Source organism: Palaemon carinicauda, chromosome 6 (assembly GCF_036898095.1).
Source record: "Palaemon carinicauda isolate YSFRI2023 chromosome 6, ASM3689809v2, whole genome shotgun sequence".
In the NCBI taxonomy this organism is placed as follows: Eukaryota; Metazoa; Arthropoda; class Malacostraca; order Decapoda; family Palaemonidae; genus Palaemon; species Palaemon carinicauda.
Genome location: NC_090730.1, coordinates 17308738 through 17333294, shown reverse-complemented (window position 1 = coordinate 17333294; position 24557 = coordinate 17308738). Strand labels below are relative to the sequence as shown.

Here is a 24557-nt window from a genome sequence, read left to right as displayed (position 1 = left end):
CCTTCAGCAGGAACATCGGATTTTCATCTGAAACGGCTACATGTTCTTTACAACTTGGTTTTCTAGCCAAAAACGAGCTACCCTCTCGTCCTTGGCCGAAATCGTTCGATATTCCAAGCCTATCGAATATGGTTGGAAATGAACTAGAAAGAGTCTTATGCCCTGTGAGAGCTCTTAAGTTCTATTTAAGACGAACTAAACCTTTACGAGGACAGTCAGAAGCTTTATGGTGTTCAGTTAAGAAACCATCTTTGCCTATGTCAAAGAATGCTTTATCCTATTTTATCAGACTGTTAATACGAGAGGCTCATTCCCATCTGAGTGAGGAAGACCAAGCTTTGCTGAAGGTAAGGACACATGAAGTTAGAGCTGTCGCAACTTCAGTGGCCTTTAAACAAAATAGATCTCTGCTAAGTATAATGGACGCAACCTATTGGAGAAGCAAGTCAGTGTTCGCGTCTTTTTATCTTAAAGATGTCCAGTCTCTTTACGAGAACTGCTACACCCTGGGATCATTCGTAGCAGCGAGTGCAGTAGTGGGTGAGGGCTCAACCACTACAATCCCCTAATTCCATAACCTTTTTAATCTTTCTCTTGAAATGTTTTTATTGTTGTTTTTGGGTTGTCCGGAAGGCTAAGAAGCCTTTCGCATCCTGGTTGATTTGGCGGGTGGTCAAATTCTTTTCTTGAGAAGCGCCTAGATTAGAGGTTTTGATGAGGTCCTGTGGTATGGGTTGCAACCCTTCATACTTCAGATCCTAGGGGTCGCTCAGCATCCTAAGAGGATCGCGAGGCTCCGTAAGGAAGACGTACTTAAAAAGGCAGAGTAATTGTTCAAGTCGACTTCCTTACCAGGTACTTATTTATTTTATTTTTGTTATTTTGATAACTTCTAAATTGAAATAAAAAATCCTTAGCTCATAATAATGTAAACATTTATTGCTGGTCTCTACCCACCCCCCTGGGTGTGAATCAGCTTATATAATCACCGGCTAAGTTAAATATTGAAAAATGTTATTTTGATAATAAAATAAATTTTTGAATATACTTACCCGGTGATTATATATTAAAGGACCCTCCCTTCCTCCCCAATAGAGACGCAGTGGACCGAGGAGAAAATTGAGTTCTTTGTTTACAATGAGTACTGAGTACCTGCACGACAGATGGCGCTGTTGAAGTACACCCCCTACCTGCGTAGCGATCGCTGGCGGATTTTTTCCGTAGAGTTTTCTGTCGAGCAGCAGAGCTGCAGCTTATATAATCACCGGGTAAGTATATTCAAAAATTTATTTTATTATCAAAATAACATATTTTAATTGTCTTTTGATTATTTTAATGTTAAAAAAACAACAACAATAATTCATCTCTCAATTCTATTTTGCAATGACAGGCTGAACCAACATTGACCAACGTTCTGTGCAGATGTCAAGGGAATGAAAATCCAATTGCCGTAGGTGTAACTGGTGACGTATATTGCAAGGCTGTCGATTCTTTTGATGGCCGCATGATAGGTTGCTGCAATCTTGTAACTGATTATAGGTAAGACTTCAGTGTTTCATTCTTTAACTCTAGATTTAAATATCCAGGTACAGTACCTCCTAAGAAAGTAGTTCTCGGTAAGTATGTTAAGAAAAATACAAATTACTTAAAATTTGTGATTTTAAATATTCTTGAAAGAAGGTAAATGTGAACTGTTACAGTACAGTCAGATTTTGTATAAACAGTTGGATATTTAAAGGCAACATCAAAATGAGCTGAAGACCGTACGACAGTTCATCTATGGTCAATATGGTATTACAGAAAAGTTTATCATCTGAATGAGTATACAGTAAACCATACAAATAACTAATTTTTTTTTTGTAAATTGTATGTATGTTAAATATATAGGTACTGTATATAAGTGTTCCTGAAAATATGGCTTTCATATTAACAATTCGCTAAATGTGTACGTTGAATAATATTAGAAAATTATATTTATTAACTAATCCACTTACAGCTGGTTATGTAAAATGTTTTTTTTTTTATATATAGAATTGACTGACAAAAAAAAACAAGATAGCCTAAGCTCATTATAAATCTGTTTACTATCCAAGTACTGGGTATTATATTTTTCAGGGTTATCATGTATTTAAATATGGTAGTTGATGCAGTGTTATGTTTCAGGTATGTTCGTGTCAGTGACAAGATCCCCTTCATGCTTTTATGTGACATCCACAGACATCGGTTAAGACTTCACAATTGTTGCCCCTGGTGCGGTCTCTTCTGTACACAGGTAAGGACTGTGTTATGCTGTTTTACAAGTTCAGAATTGGTCATATATAACTTTTTTAAAGATCTTTTAACTCTTAGTCCTATGTGATTACTGTATTTCCCTTATTCTAAGCAGGTAATGGTGTTGTTAAAATTAACGACTCTTGAAACCATGGGATTTCTTTTGTTTTCTTTTTTAGTAATTCTATATGTAAAGAAGTTACTCTACTATATTGTCCTTTTTTCAATATTAATCTTACCCGATGATCATGTAGCTGCAACTCTGTTGCTCGACAGAAAAAACCTACGATCGGGATACGCCAGCGATCGCTATACAGGTGGGGGTGTACAACAACAGCGCCATCTGTCGAGTAGGTACTCAGGTACATCTTGTCAACAAGAACCAATTTTTCCTCTGTCGTGCCAATGGCAGGACCTACTAAATAAGCCGTCCCTAACTGGATTTGTTTTCACAACGATTTGGTGAAGTACACTATTCCAGTTTTGAGCTTTCGCTATGCAGGGGTTTTATCTTCATTTCAAAACTTGAATTCGTTTTCGATAGATTTAATTATGGTGACGAAGAGAGTATGGACTCTCTTTCACTTTTAAATGGCCGACCCTTCCCTTAGACGGAAGTGTGTTTAGGTTTTTGGTAATTTTGCTTAACAAGTTATAGATCTATTTATTTTATATCTCTCCGCCTTGATAGGCCTCTTCGATTAACTTTCCATTTATTATAAACTTATAAAAAGTAATTTTTATGTTTGTTTATATGCGACCTTTCCTAATAGTAGGCGGTCCTTACTTGGAACCGAAGTTAATTAACATTGAGCCCGTCATATCGTATTCAACTTTTAAGAATTTAATACTTTTTAATTTTAATGTTTTATGAAAGAATTTCTTTGATAGTCTCGTACTGTTTTCAAAGATGAACTAACGTTTAGTTTTTTAGTCTCCGCAGTTGTTGACGTTCAGAACGTTCAACATGCGCTCTATCGTTACGATAGAGAGAGAGTGTTTCACGGTTTCACGTTGCAGTAAGAGTAAACCGATTCTAGCGTTTCGTTCATTCTTTCTTAGCTTAAATGGTTTTAAATTCTAAATAAAGGAACTTTTTATTTGGGAAACCTTTCAGTTCCTTTTAGCAAATAACATGTTTTAACGATATATAATTGGGCTCTTCTCTCAGGTGCTAAGTCAAGAGAGAAGAGAGAGAGAGATAGAGACGGAGGGAGAGAGAGGAGAATAAACGTTTCGTTCAAGCGGGTAACGTTGTTCTCGTTTTTTACTCTTCTCCCTAGTCGCTGTAGAGGAAGAAGGTAAAACGTTTCTAGAGTTTTATTCTTGTTCCCAGGCTTTAGGCGGTGAGAGATTGTAAACGTAGTTTATTTGATCTAGTGTTTAGTCTCTTTTCCAGCCACTGAATTCGTTTTTTACTCTTCTTCCTAGTCGCTGTAGGGGAAGAAGGTAAAACGTTTCTAGAGTTTTATTCTTGTTCCCAGGCTTTATGCGGTGAGAGATTGTAAACGTAGTTTATTTGATCTAGTGTTTAGTCTCTTTTCCAGCCACTGAATTCTTTATCTTTATTTATGTTTTTCTGTTGCATTGTAAAACTGTTTTCGCAATTACTACCTTTTAATGAAGGATAGGATTGCGTGTTTCAGGTAGAAATCAGTTAAAGTTTCGATTTCAGTGAAATAAGTGCAAACAGAAAATCAAAAGTGATAAAGTGATATGCGCAAAGTGTTACAGTGTTGCGTCCGAGGGTTCGTCTGTTCGTGCCAGTTGTTCACCTAGTCCGATACCTCTTACAAGCTCCCAAGCCCAGGGGAGAAGTAATGTCGAACGACTTATGGGTTCCACAGGCCTTGATCGACGAACAGACGTTTTTCCCTCCGTGGTTTCGGGCGTATCTACACACGTTGCCGACGTGAGATCGCCCCACCCACACAAAGACGAGAGAGCCCATTTATTCCTCGTCTGCGGAAGAGGTTTCTCGTAGAAACCATGGACCAAATCTTGCAGCTTTTAAGTGCAAGTCGGTCCCTTCCGCGCAAGTCCAACGGCCTAGGTGTAGCCACTGGGTCAGTTCGGACTCGCTGCAGTCATCCGACGACTGCACACCTCCCAAGAGAGGCAAGGTGGTACCGCAACAGGCAGTAACTCCGTCTGTTGCCGCACCAGCTGTTTTAGACCCTCAGTCACAACGGACAGTAGCTCCGTTTGTTGCCGTTTTTTTTGTAGACCCTAAGTGGTCTTTACTGCAGTCTATGCAGACTCAGTTAGCTGCGGTTATGCAGGAGTTTCGTGCGGAGAAGGTTTACACTGCTCTCGTTAGCCTACAACCTACCACGGTTGTGCGCCCAGCTCACGCTGAGGCTGCCTGCTCCCACACTCCGGCTGCGGAGAGCTCCACCTCCGATGCGCAATCGACCCTGCCAGACGCATGTTAACGTTAGCCGACATGCGGCTCCCTCCGTTAACATGCGTGAGCTACCGCATCAGCAGTGGGAAGGTGGAGTCAAGCTGCCGTGTTTTGACGCGATGCGTTAGATTCCGCAACCCACGGCAGTCCCCACCACGCACCACCACTCCGCTTTGGTTGTTGCCTGCTCCCACACTCCGACTGCGGAGAAGGTTGACGATGCACCCGTTTGCCTACAACCTGCCACGGTTGTGCGCCCAGCATGGCTGCCTGCTCCCACACTCTTGTTGTGAGAGCTCCTCCACCCATGCGCAGTCTACCCTGCCAGACGCATGCTGACTCCCACAGACACACGGAGCACTCCGTTGCCGTGCGTGAGCTACCACAAGCTGCCGTGTTTTGACACGGTGTGTCAGCCTCCGCAACCCACTGTGGTTACCGCCACTCGCCCGCAGCAGACTAGTCAGTCAGGAGTTGAGGCTTCCCCACACAGCTTTGGTTGTTGCCAGCTCACAGACTGTCAAGCAGTTACATGACGTTGCCTTCTGGTCTGCTACTAATGCACCAGTGCTGTATGTCCTCACGCACCTGTTGTGGTTGACAGTTCAGTTTTTGACAGTTCACAGACTGTCAAGCAGTTACATAACGTTGCCTTCTGGTCTGCTGCTTAGGCACCAGTGAGACCCTCACTGAGATAACCTAGCTTTTCTCGGACATGGTTCCTGTAGATGAGAAAGTGCTGTTCTCCCTCCTTCTGATATTCCTTTGAGGACTCTGTCATTTGGAGAGGAGCCTTAAGCTGCTTAGCCTCCTATGGACTTTAATTAAAGCATAACAAGGCTTCCAGGGATGGTAAATGGTTCCGCTTCGGTCGCTAACCCCGTCTGTTGCCACACCTGCTCCCATAGACCCTAATGGGCTTTGTTGCAAGACATGCAGTCCAAGCTTGTGTCCTTGATAGAGGATTTTTTACGGAGAAGAACCTCCTAGCCAACAACCTTCCTACCGGTTGGTTGTACGCCCTGTTGACGCTGAGGTATCCTACTCACGTCCGCCAGTTGAGGTGGTTCCTCCACCGGTGCGACCCAGTGTGGGTTGCCAGTCACACGTTGACGTTAAGCGACTCTCGGAGGTGGTTGTGGACGTTCAGTGTGTCACTAGGAAGACGTTCAACAACCAGCAGAGGTGACTTGTTGTGACGCAGTGCGGCAACCTCAGCAACCCGGTAGGGGGTTGACTGCACAACCCAGACAGTCTAGACAGTTTCGGGTTGACACTGTTCTTCCTCGCGTCCCCATGGTTGACAGTTCACAGACTGTGCAGCAGTACCATGATCTTGTGTCCGGCTCCGTCACGCATCCACCAGGGCGACCGGATTCTGCGAGTCAGACGTTGCCCACTCCGTTGCCGTTTCCTCATCAGTTTCGGATGAGGAACCCTCTGATGAGGACATTGCTGAACAAGACGATCAACCCCCAGCCCTGTTATCCATCCAGAAGATGCTGAAGAAGGAACACTGTCCTGTCAGGCTGTGGATGAGTCTGGTTAGGACACTGTCATCCGTGGTTCAATTTGTGTCACTTGGAAGACTACACCTCCGTCCTTTTCTGTATCATCTAGCTTTTCACTGGAAAAGGACAAGACGCTAGAAGCGGCCTCGATCCCGGTTTCCGGAAAGATAAAGTCTGGTCTGACTTGGTGAAAGGACTTTATCAACCTTTGAAAGGGTCTTCCCCTGACTGTTCAGACTCCCAACCACGTTCTCTTCTCGGACGCATCGGACGTAGGCTGGGGTGCGACATTAGGCAGTAGGGAATGCTCGGGATTATGGAACTCGAGTCAAAGGACAATGCATTTCAACTGCAAGAAGCTACTGGCAGTACGTCTGACCTGGGAAAGCTTCAGGTCTCTCCTTCAAGGCAAAGTGGTGGAGGTGAACACGGACAACACCCTGCTTTGACGTACATCTCCAAGCAAGGAGGGACCTACTCTCTGACATGGTACGAGTTCGCAAGAGACCTCCTCTCCTGTTCAACAGGTCTAGACTTTCACTAGTAACGAGGTTCATCCAAGGCAACTTGAATGTCATAGCAGATTGTCTCAGTAGGAAGGGACTAATAATTCCAACATATTGGACCCTCCACAAGGATGTATGCAAGAGACTTTGGGCCACCTGGGGCCAGCCAACCATAGATCTCTTCGCAACCTCGATGACCAAGAGGCTCCCAATACTTTGCTCACCTATCCCGGACCCAGCAGTAGTTCATATAGATGCCTTTCTTCTAGATTGGTCACATCTAGATCTATATGCATTCCCTCCGTTCTAGATTGTCAACAAGGTACTGCAGAAGTTCGCCTCTCAAGAAGGGACAAAGTTGACGCTAGTTGCTTCCCTCTGGCCCGCGAGAGAATAACTCACCGAGGTACTTCGATGGCTAGTAGACGTTCCCAGAACACTTCCCCTAAGGGTGTACCTGCTACGTCTGCCCCGCGTAAAGAAGGTACTCCAAGGCCTCCACGCTCTTCGTCTGACTGCCTTCAGACTATCGAAAGACTCTCGAGAACTAGAGGTTTTTCGAAGGAGGCAACCAGAGCGATTGCTAGAGCAAGGAGAACATCCACCCTTAGAGTCTACCAATCGAAGTGGGAAATCTTCCGAAACTGGTGCAAGTCAGTATCCGTATCCTCGACCAGTACCTCTGTAACTCAAATAGCTGACTTCCTCTTATATCTGAGGAAAGAACGATCTCTTTCAGCTCCCACTATCTAGGGTTACAGTAGCATGTTGGCATCAGTCTTCTGTCACAGAGGCTTAGATCTTTCCAGCAATAAAGATCTACAGGACCTCCTTAAGTCTTTTGAGACCACGAAGGAGCGTCGTTTGGTTACACCTGGTTGGAATTTAGACATGGTTCTAAGATTCCTTATGTCAGACAGGTTCGAACCACTTCAATCAGCCTCCCTGAAAGATCTCACCTTTAAGACTCTTTTCCTGATATGCTTAACCACAGCTAAAAGAGTCAGTGAGATTCATGCCTTCAGCAGGAACATCGGATTCTCATCCGAAACAGCTACATGTTCTACAACTTGGTTTTCTAGCCAAACACGAGCTGCCTTCTCGGCCTTGACCAATATCGTTCGATATTCCAAACTTATCGTATGGTTGGAAATGAACTAGAAAGAGTATTATGTCCTGTAAGAGCTCTTAAGTTCTATTTTAAAAACCTTTAAGAGGCCCGTCTGAAGCTTTATGGTGTTCAGTTAAGAATCCATCTTTGCCTATGTCAGAGAATTCTTTACCCTATTTTATCAGACTGTTAATACGAGAAGCTCATTCCCTTCTGAATGAGGAAGACCAAGCTTGGCTGAAGGTAAGGACACACGAAGTTAGAGCTGTCACAACTTCCGTGGCCTTTGAACAAAATAGATCTCGGCAAAGTATATTCGACGCAACCTATTGGAAAAGCAAATCAGTGTTCGCGTCTTTTATCTTAAGAATGTCCAGTCTCTTTACGAGAACTGCTACACTCTGGGACCATTCGTAGCAACGAGTGCAGTAGTGGTGGGGGCTCCACCACTACAATTCCCTAATTCCAGAACCTTTTTAATCTTTCTCTTGAAATATTTTTGGGTTGTCCGGAAGGCTAAGAAGCCTTTCGCATCCTACTTGATTTGGCGGGTGGTCAAAATCATTTCTTGAGAAGCGCCTAGATTAGAGGTTTTGATGAGGACCTTTAGTATGGGTTGCAACCCTTCATACTTCAGCTCCTAGGAGTCGCTCAGCATCCTATGAGGATCGCGAGGCTCAGTAAGGAAGACGTACTTAAAAAGGCAGAGTAATTGTTCAAGTCGTCTTCCTTACCAGGTACTTATTTATTTTATGTTTGTTATTTTGAATAACTGCTAAAATGAAATACGGGATACTTAGCTTCTTATGTTAACATGTATGCTGGTCTCCACCCACCCCCCTGGGTGTGAATCAGCTACATGATCATCGGGTAAGATTAATATTGAAAAATGTTATTTTCCTTAGTAAAATAAATTTTTGAATATACTTACCCGATGATCATGAATTTAAGGACCCTCCCTTCCTCCCCATAGAGACCCAGTGGACCGAGGAGAAAATTGGTTCTTGTTGACAAGAAGTACCTGAGTACCTACTCGACAGATGGCGCTGTTGTTGTACACCCCCACCTGTATAGCGATCGCTGGCGTATCCCGACCGTAGGTTTTTTCTGTCGAGCAACAGAGTTGCAGCTACATGATCATCGGGTAAGTATATTCAAAAATTTATTTTACTAAGGAAAATAACATTTTCTGAGCATATAAAGGAGTTACTAAAATTAATGACTTGAAGCCACGGAATTTCTAAATTTATTTATTTATATTTATATATTTTTTTTTTCTTATTTTTTTTCTATTTATTTATTTATTTATTTATTTTTTTTTTTTTAAGAATGTAAAGGAGTTACTCTACTGTATTTCCTTATTCTGAGCAAATAATGGAGTTACTAAAATTAATTACACATGAAACCATTTTTTATTTTTATTTTTATTATGTAAAGATTTTCCGGTATTGGATATTTTGATTATTTCATTCGGTTTTGACCATTTAAGATAATTTAATGAAAATTCTTCTCATGGTCTTTTGTATAAATAATGTTTTGATACCATCATTTAATGTTCTAGATGTAGAGACTCAAAATGTTATGAAATGGTGTTATGCACTTGAAAGTATTTGCTTATACTGTTCATACATGTACAGTACTTTAACTATGTACAATGTGGACTATAAATTGCTCTAGATTACGTATACCTCAATTTTCCAGAAAGCATATATTAACCCTTTTACCCCCAAAGGACGTACTGGTACGTTTCACAAAAGTCACCCCTTTACCCCCATGGACGTACTGGTACATCCTTGCAAAAAAATGCTCTAAAATTTTTTTTTTTCATATTTTTGATAATTTTTTGAGAAGTTCAGGCATTTTCCAAGAGAATGAGACCAACCTGACCTCTCTATGACAAAAATTAAGGCTGTTAGAGCAATTTAAAAAATATATACTGCAAAATGTGCTGGGAAAAAAATAATCCCCTGGGGGTTAAGGGTTGGAAATTTCCAAATAGCCTGGGGGTAAAAGGGTTAAGGGATTCAGTTAGTGATAGCCAAAAATTATTTTAGATTATGAGAATTTAAGGGTGTGAGCTCATTCCCTCCCAGAATAAATGAAACTTGTAACCTGAGGTACTACTGTACCTGTATATGTAAATCAACTACAGTACTATACTGTATAAATTATATTAATCAATGTATAGAGAAATATTCTCTTCCATCCACGTTTCAGGGTATTTAATGTATTCATGTAGTTTCATGAAGGCTTTTATTCACCCTTCTATAATAGTGATTGCAACTGTGTTTTTGTAAAGGAGCTAGTTTGGTCATAATTGCAGTATCGAGTCATGTATATATAATCGATTATAATGCATGATCGTTTAATTAATATAAAGATATTTATATATTGGTCAACTGTAATCTCTTAAAATTTTATTTACATTCTTGGTGTGCAAGATTTTATATTTTTGAGTTAATAGCTTTTCAAGGGGTTTTCTATGTATTTTCAAAGTTGCCCAGGGTGATTTCTTTTTAGTCATTTAATTTTCATACAGAATGCAAGCACAATTTTTTTTCAAGATGTACTCCTTTATCTTGCTTGGGTATATTTCACTTTTGCCTGTGCCTTGGTAGTGAGTGTATTTAATTTTATCAATGAGAAAATTGTAATTATTTTTTTTCATTGTCACATTGATTGGCGAGTACATTTTTTATATAAAATAGCAACTTGTACTTATGTTTCAAATTTCTTAAATTCTTCCATAGGGTGTCTTTAATGAATGTAGATGGGACAAGAACGGTGTACGCCACCATTACCATAAACTTTGTGGACTAGTTCTGGCAAAATCATCTCTGTGTCCCCATTGTGGAAGTGACCTTCCCCCTACAGAAGTTCAGTTAGAGTTGAAAATGAACAGGAAACCTGTTATATATCTAAAGCAGCAACAAGAGAGAAAGGAGTAAGTATTGCACTGTTTTGAGAAAAATTTTAAATTCTCGCATTATACTTTCAAGTTCTTGTATCATTAGTTACAATACAAGTTTTTGTTGTTGTTGATTAAGTCATCAAATGCTGATATTCTGAGCTAACCTCTGCAATACTAGTACTCGTATAGTATAAAAGAAATAAAATGCATGCAGCTCTGCAGCTCTTTTTTTTTTTTTTTTTTTTTTTTTTTTTTTTTTTTTTTTTTTTTTGGTGCTACTATAGTGTGATTCCTACCATCAGGATTCTACTATAGTGTGATTCTTACCCCATTTTTTGGGTATGAGGTGATTCCTACCTAAGTAGGATAGATCAAACATACTTTTTGACACTTTTAATCTATTCTATTCTATAAAACATGCTGAAAAATCTCTGAAACGCACTTTAAACAATCAGAAGTAACTTCTGGCGTCAGTATTACAAAATTGAAGCCCTAATTTAATAAAAAAAAATTATCTAACAAAAACTTGTTTAATGTTGCCTAAGATTGCTATAAAGTGGTCTTGATCTCCTTTCAAAACATGCCAGCAGTGTTCATCCAAGTGCCCATGGAGTAGATGGTGTGGAACTCCTTGCTTTTTCTTCAAAATCTAAATATTGCTGTCTAACCAGCAGGTTGTGACCTGGGAAGGGGGGTCCGGTGATCTTGGCCCCCCCGGCTAGGGGCTGGGACCTGGGACCTGGGAAGGGGGTTCCGGGGGCCTGCCCCCCAGCTAGGGGTAGTGACCTGCGAACTACTAGGTTAGGTTAGGTGGGTTTGTTAGGTTCTGTACCCTTGGTAGGAATCACCTTATAGTAGATTTGAGGTTCTGGTGGCCTGCCCCCCAGTTAGGGGTAGTGACCTGGGAACTACTAGGTTAGGTTAGGTGGGTTTGTTAGGTTCTGTACCCTTGGTAGGAATCACCCGATAGTAGATTTGAATCCCCATATTGAGGTAGGCACAGAAAATGAGGGTAGGAATCACATTATAGTACCACCCTTTTTTTTTAGTTATACTTGTTATTAGAGATGAAAAATTTTGCTGTCTGTCAACTTCCATTCTTCCCTTTCACAATGTTCAGTTGGTCTCTAGCTGCTCCCACCTTTTAGCCTTCTTCCTTATCTCTGTTCTCTCTTCCTTTCTTCCATCTTGCTGTCCAAACTCTCATTGTGTACTTTACAGTGTGGTTCCCTCAATTTGCCCCCTCTTAACAAGGTACAGAATTTGAGCCTAAACTAAACTAATACTATGAACTGGATTTTTTTATACATTTATAGATGCCAATGTATATCTAATGCATAAATTCAGTAATGTGTGTGTTCTATTTTTGGAGGAGTTTTTAAGAAAACAAGATATCTTTTTCACCAAGTTATAATCTTTCCAGGAGTTCTGCAAGAATGACGTGGTCAAAGATGGAGGAAGAACCTGCTGACCCAGATAAAATACCCGAAGATGAGCCAACTTTAGAATTGAATGGCACAGTTATTTCAGCACATAAGCTTCCCCTGGGACTTCACCGTCAGAAGGTTCAGGAAGCTATACGATCAATCAACTCTGGAAAATCTTTCAATATCAAGTGAGTTAAAGTGCACTCTGTATATTTTCGGTAACTTTAGATGAAGATGAAGGTGCTACAGGTATATATCCTTGAAGCTTTCCAATCTTTAAGAATTAGAAAAATAGAGGAGGAATCTAGATTTTATTGGGGATGGGATCATAGTAAGTTCTCAACTTGATCACGAGTTACGTTGCTATGTACTTGGAAAATAACCATCCATAAGTAGCTGTATCGGAACATGGATGTTCATACACCTGCTACCTGTGTTCAGTTTCTCACAAGAATGGGCACATGCACTGCTGGTAGGAACGAAGAGCTCTTCCCTTCGTTCTCCTTCCTGGACATAATAAATTAATGTATAAGTTAGTCCTCACCGATTCTCTCCCCATGAGAGTGTGGTACCGAGAACATTCTCGCTTGGAGAAGGGATTCTATTACGATCTCACCTTGTTTGCGAGTTGCAGTGATATGTACTTGGAACGTGCCTATCCCTAAATAGACATATTGGTACTTGTCGAAGGTTCTCACTCCCCTGATACCTTTGCTCTTTTTCTCATTAGAATGAATACACTCGCTGCCGGTGGGAGTAAAGGGCTCCATCCTTCCTTGACATTTATCTTGTCTCTCTCTTCGGGAGAATAAGTGGTGCAGTTTGAGAACCTTCCCTCCTTGAGGAATAGTATTAACACATGCTGCTACCGCTACCCATGCCTTGTCTCATTCCAGGACGTGTTTGTATTGAAAATGATCTCCCTTGGAAGAATTATTTGAATTTCCTGCTCCTGCCATTACCGACCACACTAATAGGCAGCAGAGACAAATGGCGCCGCCCTTCTTCCACATTGATTTAGTAATTCCAGCACCAACAACAGAGACCTTATAGAAAACTCAGGCACGGACTGGATTCTGGAGCCATTGAAACCATTTCCAGGATCAGGCTAACCAATTGCCTGTTGGAACACTGGTTATATGCAATTGTATACTTCTCCTCAACCTGAAATGCAATATTGGTCTTCTTAGGTAGAAGCAAGAAATTTCGTACACTGCAGCCAGTTACCAGATGGTCTTTAGATTCCGGAAGAACTTATAGGAGAAGAGCATACCAAAATCTTCCAGACTGTTCTTTAGGTCATTATAGCCAACTCTTCCAATGGCAAAGCTGACTGGGGCCCAGAGACCGACCTTCTTCCCCGTCTTACACTCCCTTTAGAATGAAGGCTGCAAGTACCGTTCGGTCGGCCATCAGAAAGAAGGATGTTGCATCTAGATAACCATCCATTGATCATACAGGAAGTGCCTACTCTTTGTCCTTGGCTTTAGTTACCAGTTCAAACCTTTAACTCGAGCATTCACACTCACCTCTTCTGGGGCCTACTCGAACGAGAATTGCCCCTTATGTTTTCTTGATAATTGACTCGCCTTTCTAATTCCATGAAGTAATGCTCCTGGTCCAAGACAGTCTGCTTTCTTTTGACTGCAATCTAAGAATTATGTTCAGTCGATAAACATATTCTTATGGCCAAACTGAAGATCGAGGACTAGTAAGCTATTAATACGAGAATGATCATATCAGCAAGTGCAGGGAAGTAACGCACCCGCTCCTATACGACCAGGAACTTCCAGTTTGTCTTACTTCTCCAAGAATCCAACCCCCTTTTGGGATGTCAGTCAAGTTTTCAGGTCCTTCAGGTAGACCTTGCACTAGCTTAGGAAGGACATCAGTTAGGACTTCACCCCAAGTTTACTCACAAGCCTTGGCCTTTGCGTTGAGAATAGGCGTACTGCTTGGCATTTCATATGTCATGATTAAGGGCTTCTATAACAAAGGAAGGTCTTCCTCTCCTTTGATCTGGAGTACACCACTCCAAAATCAAATCCTTCTCCATATCTTCTTTACAAGCAGGTTTCAGGATGACTTGCTCCTCTGTCCTGTGAAGATAAAACTTATTAGAACTCAGGTCGCCTTGAACCTGTCAGTGGCACAAGTCCTGAAGGAAGGATTCTGGTACAAGAGACCACCTTCGCTGCCTGCTACCTACAGGATTTTACCCACAGGTCTCGGGATAATCTTATCCTTGGTCGGTCTTGTGATATCTACTCAAGTCATGTTGCAGACCTAGAAACATCTCATCCGAGATAGTGTAGCACTTTTCTTAAATATTAAATGCAATAAAAAAGCAAATTTGATTAATTCAGATATGTCAAATGTGGTTTTAACAACACTAGTATTGAAGGTAGAAGCAAGGTTATATAAACATTGTGGTGCATTACTCTAGACATTTTAAACATCAGGAGATATACCTTTGTTGGTAATCTTTTGCTAATTTAGGGAATGAGGGTAAAATTGATGCCCTTATTTATGAAGATGGTCAAATTTCTTGGAATTCACTTTCAACTTTATTATTTACTTTAGAATTTTACATCATGGTTCTCGCTCAGTCATTTCTTTAATTTTGATTATATCTTGGTGCCCAGGCTGTAACCAGATTCTATACTCTCTGTTCATCCTTCATATGAACATCGTCATTTGTTTGCGTCAGCTCCTCCCCCTATAGGCTTAGAAGTTAAATGAGTTCACTTCTCTCTGTTCTGTTATGTACCATATCTTCTTAAACTCCTATTAAGTGTGGGTATTCATCTTTCTTTTTTCCCATTATTTCATAGGTCTTTTCTGACAGGAACTACACTTTCCTGGAAATCTATATCTGCTGCTTTTTAATATATCTCCATCCTTTAACTTAAAGGGTCAAGGATGAATGGTTGTGAAATCTTACTATAGTGTATATATATTTTGCTTTTCATACTTGACATTCATTTACAGTACACTGAAATTTAAAAAAAGGTATATCACTATTTCACTGTTATAAATGTAAACGTTAAGGCTAGCTCATAAAGTAACATTCAATAGATTCTAGTTTCTCATCTGGTTTAAAAGATTAACTATATTGTTGCCTGATCACACAGAACTTAAACCATACTTGAATTACCTACTAGTAAACAATGGGCTGTTTGATAAATAGCTGTAGTTTCCATTAAAACTGATAGTTTTTTAAACTTCAATTTGGAGTAAATTACCAAAATGTACTTTTAGTGCATTACTAGTTATTTATCATGATTAAAGTTTTTGGGTCTTAATTATGAAATTTTTCTGTAGTCTAAGTGTATGTTAAACTTTTCAGTTACTTGATTATATATTTTTTACATTTTTACATGATTGAATCATTTCTGTATTCATTTCATGTTCATCTTTATATTTTAAGTTATATACATTATTGACTTTCTGTTGTATATTATTTTGATACAAGGATCATTATTTGGAAATTTTTGTGTATTCTACATTACAAGAATATTTGCCATATCATTGTAGTTTGATCAAGTGTTTTCATTGTTATTTCATGGTTTTGTATTCATCTGATCTTCTGGAAGACGAAAGTAAGTAGGGATCTCGTTAACGCATGACTACCAAAATTATGAGGTTGAAATTTCTTCATATTTAATTTCAGCCGTCCTACTGTCTACTCTGCATCAGTATATACCATCCTATTATTTTTATAACTAATATTATGCATTTATAAGAATTGTGTAGGGTTGTAGTATTTGGTGGTGGGATAATTTAGCATTGTTTATTTTGTAAGAGGTATTTAGTATATTTTTTTCCTTTTTGTTCTTTAGTCATGAATTCTCTGTTATTTCTATGTCTTTCTGATTGTTTCAGATGGGAAGGACTACATGAGCTGTCAATGTAACTAAAAAGGAATTTGATTTTTTTTTTTAATGATTAATTGGAAGGTTATGTTTATTGGAATTTTACACTTAAAATGTTTTTAGGTTAAATTTTTATCAGTTTGAGCTGTCAATGGATTAAATGTAACCAATTATCATTGTAATTTGTATTTATTCTAGCTATACAAGCCTGAGTCCTTGGAAATAGGGATATAGCTTTAGTGATACTGGAATGGCTGTTGACTCTTTAAAGAGATAGTTGGTTAACGGCAGGTGGTGCAAGAGGGAAAGCTCCACCCACCTGCCTGTCTCAGAATAGCCACTTTTATCATCAGGCCTAGGACGGAGGGGTGGTTAAAGTTGGAAATTTAATTCAAAGGACTCTGCTTTGTATTACTGGATAAAATACAAGTTATTTATAAATTGTTATTTATTCTTACACATAGACAAACCTTTCATTCTTTGAAATAGAGAGACTTACTCATCGGCGAGACAAAGTCCCTTAGAGATAAATTGTAAGGTTCTTTTCTACCCTGGGTGTACATCTTTTCTTGTCTTATACAGGAGTAAGAAAGGTGATTCCAACAGCCTCCTAACAGCTAATCAAGGGATTTAGGGAGATAGCATTGGCAATGTCAAACCAGGCATATCAAAAGAAATATTTGGTAAGATACTTACATACCCTCCCCCTTATCTGGAGAATCGAGTTGTTTCTTTGCACACACACACTACAAGAAATGTGCTCCTTTGTGGAACTCACTAGCATTAGATGTCTAACCAGTGTATGTGTAATGGTTGCAGCAGCTGCATCCCCTAGAAAGGCAGAAGTGCCAGGTTTTTTATACTTCTCAAGACTTATGCCACATGCTTTACCTTAGTTGGAAGGCATAGTAAGTCCCATATTGGAGCTAGGAGTGCTATATAACTATTGTGCAGCCACCTCAGAACCCAAGGAATAAGGGTCCAAGGGTGTATGGGCAATGTCTACAAAGTAGAGAGAGGCGAAGGTGGTTTGACTCTTTCAGCTCCAAGAACACTGGTTGATAAACCAGGAGGCTACTTACGGCTCGGCTTTTGAGCTCTTACTTTAAATGGGAGAGGTGTCCACTGACCAAACTTACATCTGCAAGCTAACGGTCTCACCACATCTTAAGGAACAATGTCTGGACACTTCTAGTTCCTGCTGAGGCTAATGAGAAGACTGTGAACTCTGTCACTCCCTCCCGAAGAAGAAGGGTGGCTTTAAAAGCAGTGTATACTTACCCTTACCTGGCCTACGGTGCTGGGAAGAAGTGTTTGTTGGATAGCACATGCTAGAATTCCCAAGGATCTTTGTGACAGGCCTCTTAGGCAACTACTAGTGTATCTTATTCCTTCTAAGAAGTATCTGAATATGGGAATAGAAAAGGGGTGTAGGAGTTGGTTGGTGAGGAAGAAGAGAGTAAACTCACTTCTCTCTCCTTGCAAACATTTCTACCTAGCTACCATGCCATGAGCACTTTAAATGGTTTCTGCTGACTAAGAAGGTGCACAACTCTATCTTGAGTTGGTTAGTACTAGTACAAAGAAAAATTCCCAGTTGATCAGTATTGCTAGGTATTCATTCTTTGCTTGGACATGACATTATACTCTGTTCAATCAAAATCCTAGATCATAGTAAGAGCAAGGAATAGTCTTGTTCTCATCCTGGAAAAAGAGGGTTTTGGAATGACCGTAGCCTGCGGGGACTGTAAGTCATCTAAAGCATGAGGTTTTTCTATCTGGAGGCTGAGTATGGAGCAAGAATTCCAACTGAATGTAACCTGACAAATAACGGTTCAACTAAAAGGAGTAAGGACTCGTGCTCTGTCCTCGTGAAGAACCAACAGGAGTGGAGTGTCTTACAGGACTTCTCACGACTGGCCTTCCTTGGATTTTTCTACTGAGAAAGATTGTCAGAATCAGAAGGGGAGGAGGATACCTTCAATTGACAGTATATCCTTATTCTCAATCACGTAGAAGTTGGTAATCGGTACTGAAGGTCCAGAAGGCCTGGCTGACCGACCCTTAATGTGAGAAAACTGTGGCATCGTGAAGATGAACAGCAGTATTTGTTACCCCAAGCTCATGATCACCAACATATGAGTCAGCGTACGGATTACAGATATCTGAAAAACCAGGCAGTCATTGTTACCTCTATTGATAAAAGGCATTTGTTTTCCCTAGAGTTTTTCCTCCTTTGTCTGATTGATTATGACTTACTTTGTTATTTCTTTGTTCTTTGCACTAGAAGGAGAATTTAACAACTTTTTGGCTACCTGTCATCTATCTTGGTTGTATTAATTGTATTCCTTACATGGTCCCTTACATTAGGCACCATATCGTGCTACTCCTTTTATTTGTCTGAGGGGTGATAATATCTCTTTTATGTGTCTAGTTATTGTTTAATCCTATATTCATGGAATTCTAAAAGTGAAGCAATATATTGATTAAGAAGATAGTTGCAAGAGGAGAAACTTTATCCTAAGAGTAAGAGCAAATCTAACATACGGCTGGTTTCTGTGTATACAAAGAAAGTATGATGAAATGGTGTAAAATTATAATTGATTTAATGTAATTATCTTAGCAAATATAGTATTTAATAGAAATTGAAGGTTGAAATTGAGGAAAGAAAGCACACATTACTTGTCAAATGGTGAATGCATGTTACATCCTTTGAAAATGAGATTTAACATAGTAAAACATTGAATTTAAAAGTTCTTTTAAAGGGTATGTCTGAAATGTGTTTTCATTGAGTTTCATCTCGCATTCCTTTGTTCATGAACTTCCACTTCCATATTTACAGCTTTTCTGATCAATTGTACCACATTCATTCTCTTCACATATCCAAACTACTGTATGTTGGTCTTCAAGTCCTTGGGTTTTATCCCTAGATTTTGGATGCTATATCTCTGTCAATTCCTTGTTCATAATATGATGATCCCACAGTATTCCAGCCATGAATCTTGGCCACTGTACTCTAACCATGAATATTGGCCTTTTAAGGTCATATCTTATCAAAATCTCTTCTATTTTCTTTGTCAATACCCATGTCTCAGCAGCTAAGTAGTACAGGTCTTATGTACGTATCATAAATATTTGTTCCAATGTTTTTCAGTTCATCAAAAGGTAAATGATACATAGGCTTTTATGGGCTCACCATTGAGATGAACTCGTCACAATGATCACCGCAATTATATTAATTCTTATATATCCAGGTATCCCTCAGAAGCAAAATATCTTACATTGAGAAATTTGGATATTTTAGATGGAAAGAAACATTTAAGCAGTGACCTCATCTGTAATTTGTAGTTTTGTTGTATGATTAATGGTGTGATAATGCCATCACTGTTTGGCATAAAGAGTGATTTTAGTACAATGGATGTTTTTATAAGTAATATAATTAGATATGTTGAAAGGTTTTGCATGTGAATGGAGAGTAAGGATCATAAGCATGGTAGGTTTTATATGCTTAAGAAAACTATATTTGTTGATATATATGGGTACTATTACATATCTTCTGTTCCACTTAGAGTTGACATTGATTTGCATGAATAGAAAATATGTAAGTGATTAACATTTGACTCTATATTGTCTTAGATAAATTATCATTAGATTTTTTTTTATGGAGATGCAGGTGAAGTATAGTAATGAACATGAAAGTTATTTTTTATTGTTCAGTCTATGATTTTCTGCGATTTAATATTTGGCAATTTCATACAGTATTTTTATCACTGTCTCACAGTTATAGGTTGAAATTGTCTTGTGATGGTACCTTATATGATAGTCGTAATGTACTGTACAAAATAAATTTGGTTATTTTACTTTTCCTGTTTGCTGACATTTATTAGTTTTCTTATTTATATAAGAACAATATAAATTCGATGAATAAGGTTTTATAGTTTTGAAGACTTCCATAACTTACATTTTGATTTTATATCACTGGTGTTTTTCATAAGTATTTTGATAGGCATTCATTCATGAAAATCCTTTTCAAAATGATTATTTTATTCATAATTTGTGTGATGCTTTTGTTTCAGACCCTCTGGTAAAGGTGTGTATTGGGCATGTAAACAAAATGACATGGAGAAGTTACTGCATGTTTTAGGTGAGTTTTTCAAATATTTGTTGAATTTTGTATTTTATTAGCATAATCTGTTACAGTATTCAAAACACTACCGTAGGTTCACAAACAACAGTTTGTTATAGGAAACACTAACAGTCAGCCATATGGTAATAGAATTCCAGTGCTCTGGTCAAATAGGTGCTTTTCTTACTTTTTATGATCAAAGGCAGATGAAGTTTGTGTAGAATTGTCAGTTGTACAAATATTAGTGACTCTGGACAGTTTTTATCTGGGACATCTCAAGTTAATGAAATGGCGTGAAAGTAAAGAGGGTGTTGTAAAAAGTAGATGGTTTAACCAAGCCACTAAGCTAAAATTTTCAGTTCTCAAGGTCTGCCAGATATGTTTTAGAGTAGTTATTTATTGACATGAAAATTAATAAAGCCTTGACTTATTTTCAGTGCATGGTGTCAGTCCAAATATGAAAGTCAAAGAATATGGCAACCAAACCGGATTGCATGTTGCAGCATCTTATGATGCTCTGGCTGCGGTGCACATCCTCATCCTTGCGGGTGCCACCTTAGATATGGTTGACATGCAACTAATGTCCCCACTTATGGTTGCCATTACAAAAGGTCATAATGATGTTGTGAAATATTTGGTACAAGCTGGAGCATCACTCATGGCTAAGGTAACTTAATGTATTTGTTGTTTTGTGTGGAATTAGTATTTTGTAGACTAGAGAACTATGTTGAATTAATGCTTTAATAATTGTTATTTAAATCATTATCAGTTGTATGTCGTAAGCTGTTAATTCACTATTTAATCTGTTTTGTAATATCAGACAAAGTGAGATTGTATTCTTTTGTTTTTATGTTGGAGGGTGTCATACCTTCTTTCTCTGCTTCTTCATCTGCCTATCCATTTGTCTGTCTGTCACTGTATATCTTAGGTTTGATCAATTTTATATTTTTGTTTTTTCCTTCTATTTTGTAGAACCAAGAGGGCATGACCAGCCTTCACTTGGCTGCAAAATGTGGTAATTTCTTAGCTTGTCAGTATATTGTGGATTCTGGTCGACTGACACGTCATTCTATCAACACCCAAGATGAAGGAGGCTGGACACCTTTAGTTTGGGCTTCGGAGAATAGATTTATCAATGTTGTTAAGTAAGTAGTTTTTTGTTTTTGTCATTTATTGTTTAGATTAGTTTTGCATTTGAATGCACAGTAATTACAGTGCTAAAAAAATTAATAGCCCTTGATGCAACTGTTATTTTAATTTCAGGTATTTGGTGGACCATGGTGGTAATCCACAGCTATGTGATGTTGAACAAAATACTGCTCTCCACTGGGCAGCATTCTCAGGCTCAACACAAATTTGCTCTATGTTATTAGATCGAGGTTGCTCACTTCGGTCTATGAATGCACATGGAGACACACCGCTGTAAGACGCTTGAATTTTTTTTCCATTTGATTTCTTGGTTATTCAAGGTACCATTTGTTTTTCGTACAGTATTTTTTTTCACTTTCAGATGGACAAATTTTATTTATGGTACAGTATCCTTGCATATTTGGCAGTAAGTCGGAGATGATAAATTTACATTTTTTGGAAAACTATTTAGATTATAAGAATGCCAGCAATATCCCATTATATTATGAGTACAACTTTTTCAATATTTAACTTAGCCGGTGATTATATAAGCTGTAACTCTGTTGCTCGACAGAAAACTCTACGTTAAAAATCCGCCAGCGATCGCTATGCAGGTAGGGGGTGTACTTCAACAGCGCCATCTGTCGTGCAGGTACTCAGTACTCAATGTAAACAAAGAACTCAATTTTCTCTCTGTCGGGCTACCGGCAAGACCTACTAATTCGCTGTTGCTAACTGGATTTGTTTTCACAACTATTGGTGAAGTACACTATTCTAGTTTTGAGCTTTCGCTATGCAGGTGTTTTATCTTCATCTCAAAACTTGAACTCGTTTTGGATAGATTTAATTATGGTGACAAAGAGAGTATGGACTTTCTTTCACTTTTAAATGGCCGACCCTTCCCTTAGACGGAAGTGTGTTTAGGCTTTTAGTAATTATCTTATCACGTTATAGATTTTCCTCTATATATTTTATATCTCTCCGCCTTTATTAGGCCTCTTCGATTAACTTTCCATTTTTTATAAACATATAAAATAAATTTTAAGGCTTTGTTTATATAGACCTTCCTGAGAGTAGGCGGTCCTAACTTGGAAACCGAAGTTAATCAACATTGAGCCCTTTATATCGTCTTTAGCTTTTAAAGGATTTAAAACTTTTTAAATGTAATATTTTATGAAAGAATTTCTTTGATAGTCTTCGTACTGTTTTCAAAGATGAACTAACGTTTAGTTTTTTATGCTACGCAGTTGTTGACGTTCAGGACGTTCAACATGCGCTCTATCGTTACGATAGAGAGAGAGTGTATCACGGTTTCACTTTGCAGTGCGACCGGATTCAGCGAGTCAGACGTGGCCCACTCCGTTGCCGTTTCCTCATCAGTTTCGGATGAGGAACCCTCTGATGAGGACGTTGCTGAACAAGACAATCAGCCCCCAGCCCTGCTATCCATCCAGAAGATGCTGAAGAAGGAACGCTGCTCAGTCAGGCTGTGGATGAGTCTGGTAGGGACGCTGTCATCCGTGGATCAATTTGTGTCACTAGGAAGACTACACCTCCGTCCTCTTCTATACCATCTAGCTTTTCACTGGAAAAAGGACAAGACGCTAGAAGCGGTCTCGATCCCGGTTTCCGAAAAGATAAAGTCTTGTCTGACTTGGTGAAAGGACTATATCAACCTAAGAGAGGGTCTTCCCCTGACTGTTCAGACTCCCAACCACGTTCTCTTCTCGGACGCATCGGACGTAGGCTGGGGTGCGACATTAGACGGTCGGGAATGCTCGGGAATATGGAACTCGAGTCAAAGGACAATGCATTTCAACTGCAAGGAGCTACTGGCAGTACGTCTGGCCTGGAAAAGCTTCAGGTCTCTCCTTCAAGGCATAGTGGTGGAGGTGAACTCGGACAACACCACGGCTTTGGCGTACATCTCCATTCAAGGAGGGACCTACTCTCTGACGTTGTACGAGATCGCAAGGGACCTCCTCACCGGTCAAAAGGTCTAGACATATCACTAGTAACGAGGTTCATCCAAGGCAACTTGAATGTCATGGCAGTTTGTCTCAGTCGGAAGGGACAAATAATTCCAACAGAATGGACCCTCCACAAGGATGTATGAAAGAGACTTTGGGCCACCTGGGGCCAGCCAACCATAGATCTCTTCGCAACCTCGATGACCAAGAGGCTCCCAATATTTTGCTCACCAATCCCGGACCCAGCAGCAGTTCATATAGGTGCCTTTCTCCTAGATTGGTCACATCTAGATCTATATGCATTCCCTCCGTTCAAGATTGTCAACAAGGTACTGCAGAAGTTCGCCTCTCACGAAGGGACAAGGTTGACGCTAGTTGCTTCCCTCTGGCCCGCGAGAGAATGGTTCACCGAGGTACTTCGATGGCTAGTAGACGTTCCCAGAACACTTCCCCTAAGGGTGGACCTTCTACGTCAGCCACACGTAAAGAAGGTACACCAAGGCCTCCACGCTCTTCGTCTGACTGCCTTCAGACTATCGAAAGACTCTCGAGAGCTAGAGGCTTTTCGAAGGAGGCAGCCAGAGCAATTGCTAGAGCAAGGAGAACATCCACCCTTAGAGTCTACCAATCGAAGTGGGAAATCTTCCGAAACTGGTGCAAGTCAGTATCCGTATCCTCGACCAGTACCTCTGTAACTCAAATAGCTGACTTCCTCTTATATCTGAGGAAAGAACGATCTCTTTCAGCTCCCACTATCAAGGGTTACAGAAGCATGTTGGCATCAGTCTTCCGTCACAGAGGCTTAGATCTTTCCAACAATAAAGATCTACAGGACCTCCTTAAGTCTTTTGAGACCACGAAGGAGCGTCGTTTGGTTACACCTGGTTGGAATTTAGACGTGGTACTAAGATTCCTTATGTCAGACAGGTTCGAACCGCTACAATCAGCCTCCCTGAAAGATCTCACCTTAAAGACTCTTTTCCTGGTATGCTTAGCCACAGCTAAAAGAGTCAGTGAGATTCATGCCTTCAGCAAGAACATCGGAATCTCATCCGAAACGGCTACATGTTCTACAACTTGGTTTTCTAGCCAAAAACGAGCTGCCTTCTCGGCCTTGGCCAATATCGTTCGATATTCCAAACTTATCGTATGGTTGGAAATGAACTAGAAAGAGTCTTATGCCCTGTAAGAGCTCTTAAGTTCTATTTAAAACGAACTAAACCTTTACGAGGCCCGTCTGAAGCTTTATGGTGTTCAGTTAAGAAACCATCTTTGCCTATGTCAAAGAATGCTTTATCCTATTTTATCAGACTG

At 39.7% G+C, this 24557-nt stretch overlaps 1 protein-coding gene across 7 annotated transcripts in view; it reads left to right on the top strand.

Moving 5' to 3' along the window:
* G9a (histone-lysine N-methyltransferase G9a) overlaps window positions 1-24557 on the top strand; it is a 112753-nt gene that overhangs the window by 75875 nt on the left and 12321 nt on the right. For 6 of the 7 annotated variants that reach the window (XM_068375019.1, XM_068375018.1, XM_068375021.1 and 3 more), the window contains 9 exons: window positions 1391-1539; window positions 2164-2272; window positions 10557-10750; window positions 12141-12332; window positions 16030-16056; window positions 20096-20163; window positions 20583-20812; window positions 21118-21290; window positions 21409-21567. In XM_068375019.1, the coding sequence (XP_068231120.1) occupies window positions 1391-1539; window positions 2164-2272; window positions 10557-10750; window positions 12141-12332; window positions 16030-16056; window positions 20096-20163; window positions 20583-20812; window positions 21118-21290; window positions 21409-21567 (1301 nt within the window). The remainder of the gene's footprint in view (window positions 1-1390; window positions 1540-2163; window positions 2273-10556; window positions 10751-12140; window positions 12333-16029; window positions 16057-20095; window positions 20164-20582; window positions 20813-21117; window positions 21291-21408; window positions 21568-24557) is intronic. The other variant, XM_068375024.1, reaches the window with a different exon arrangement.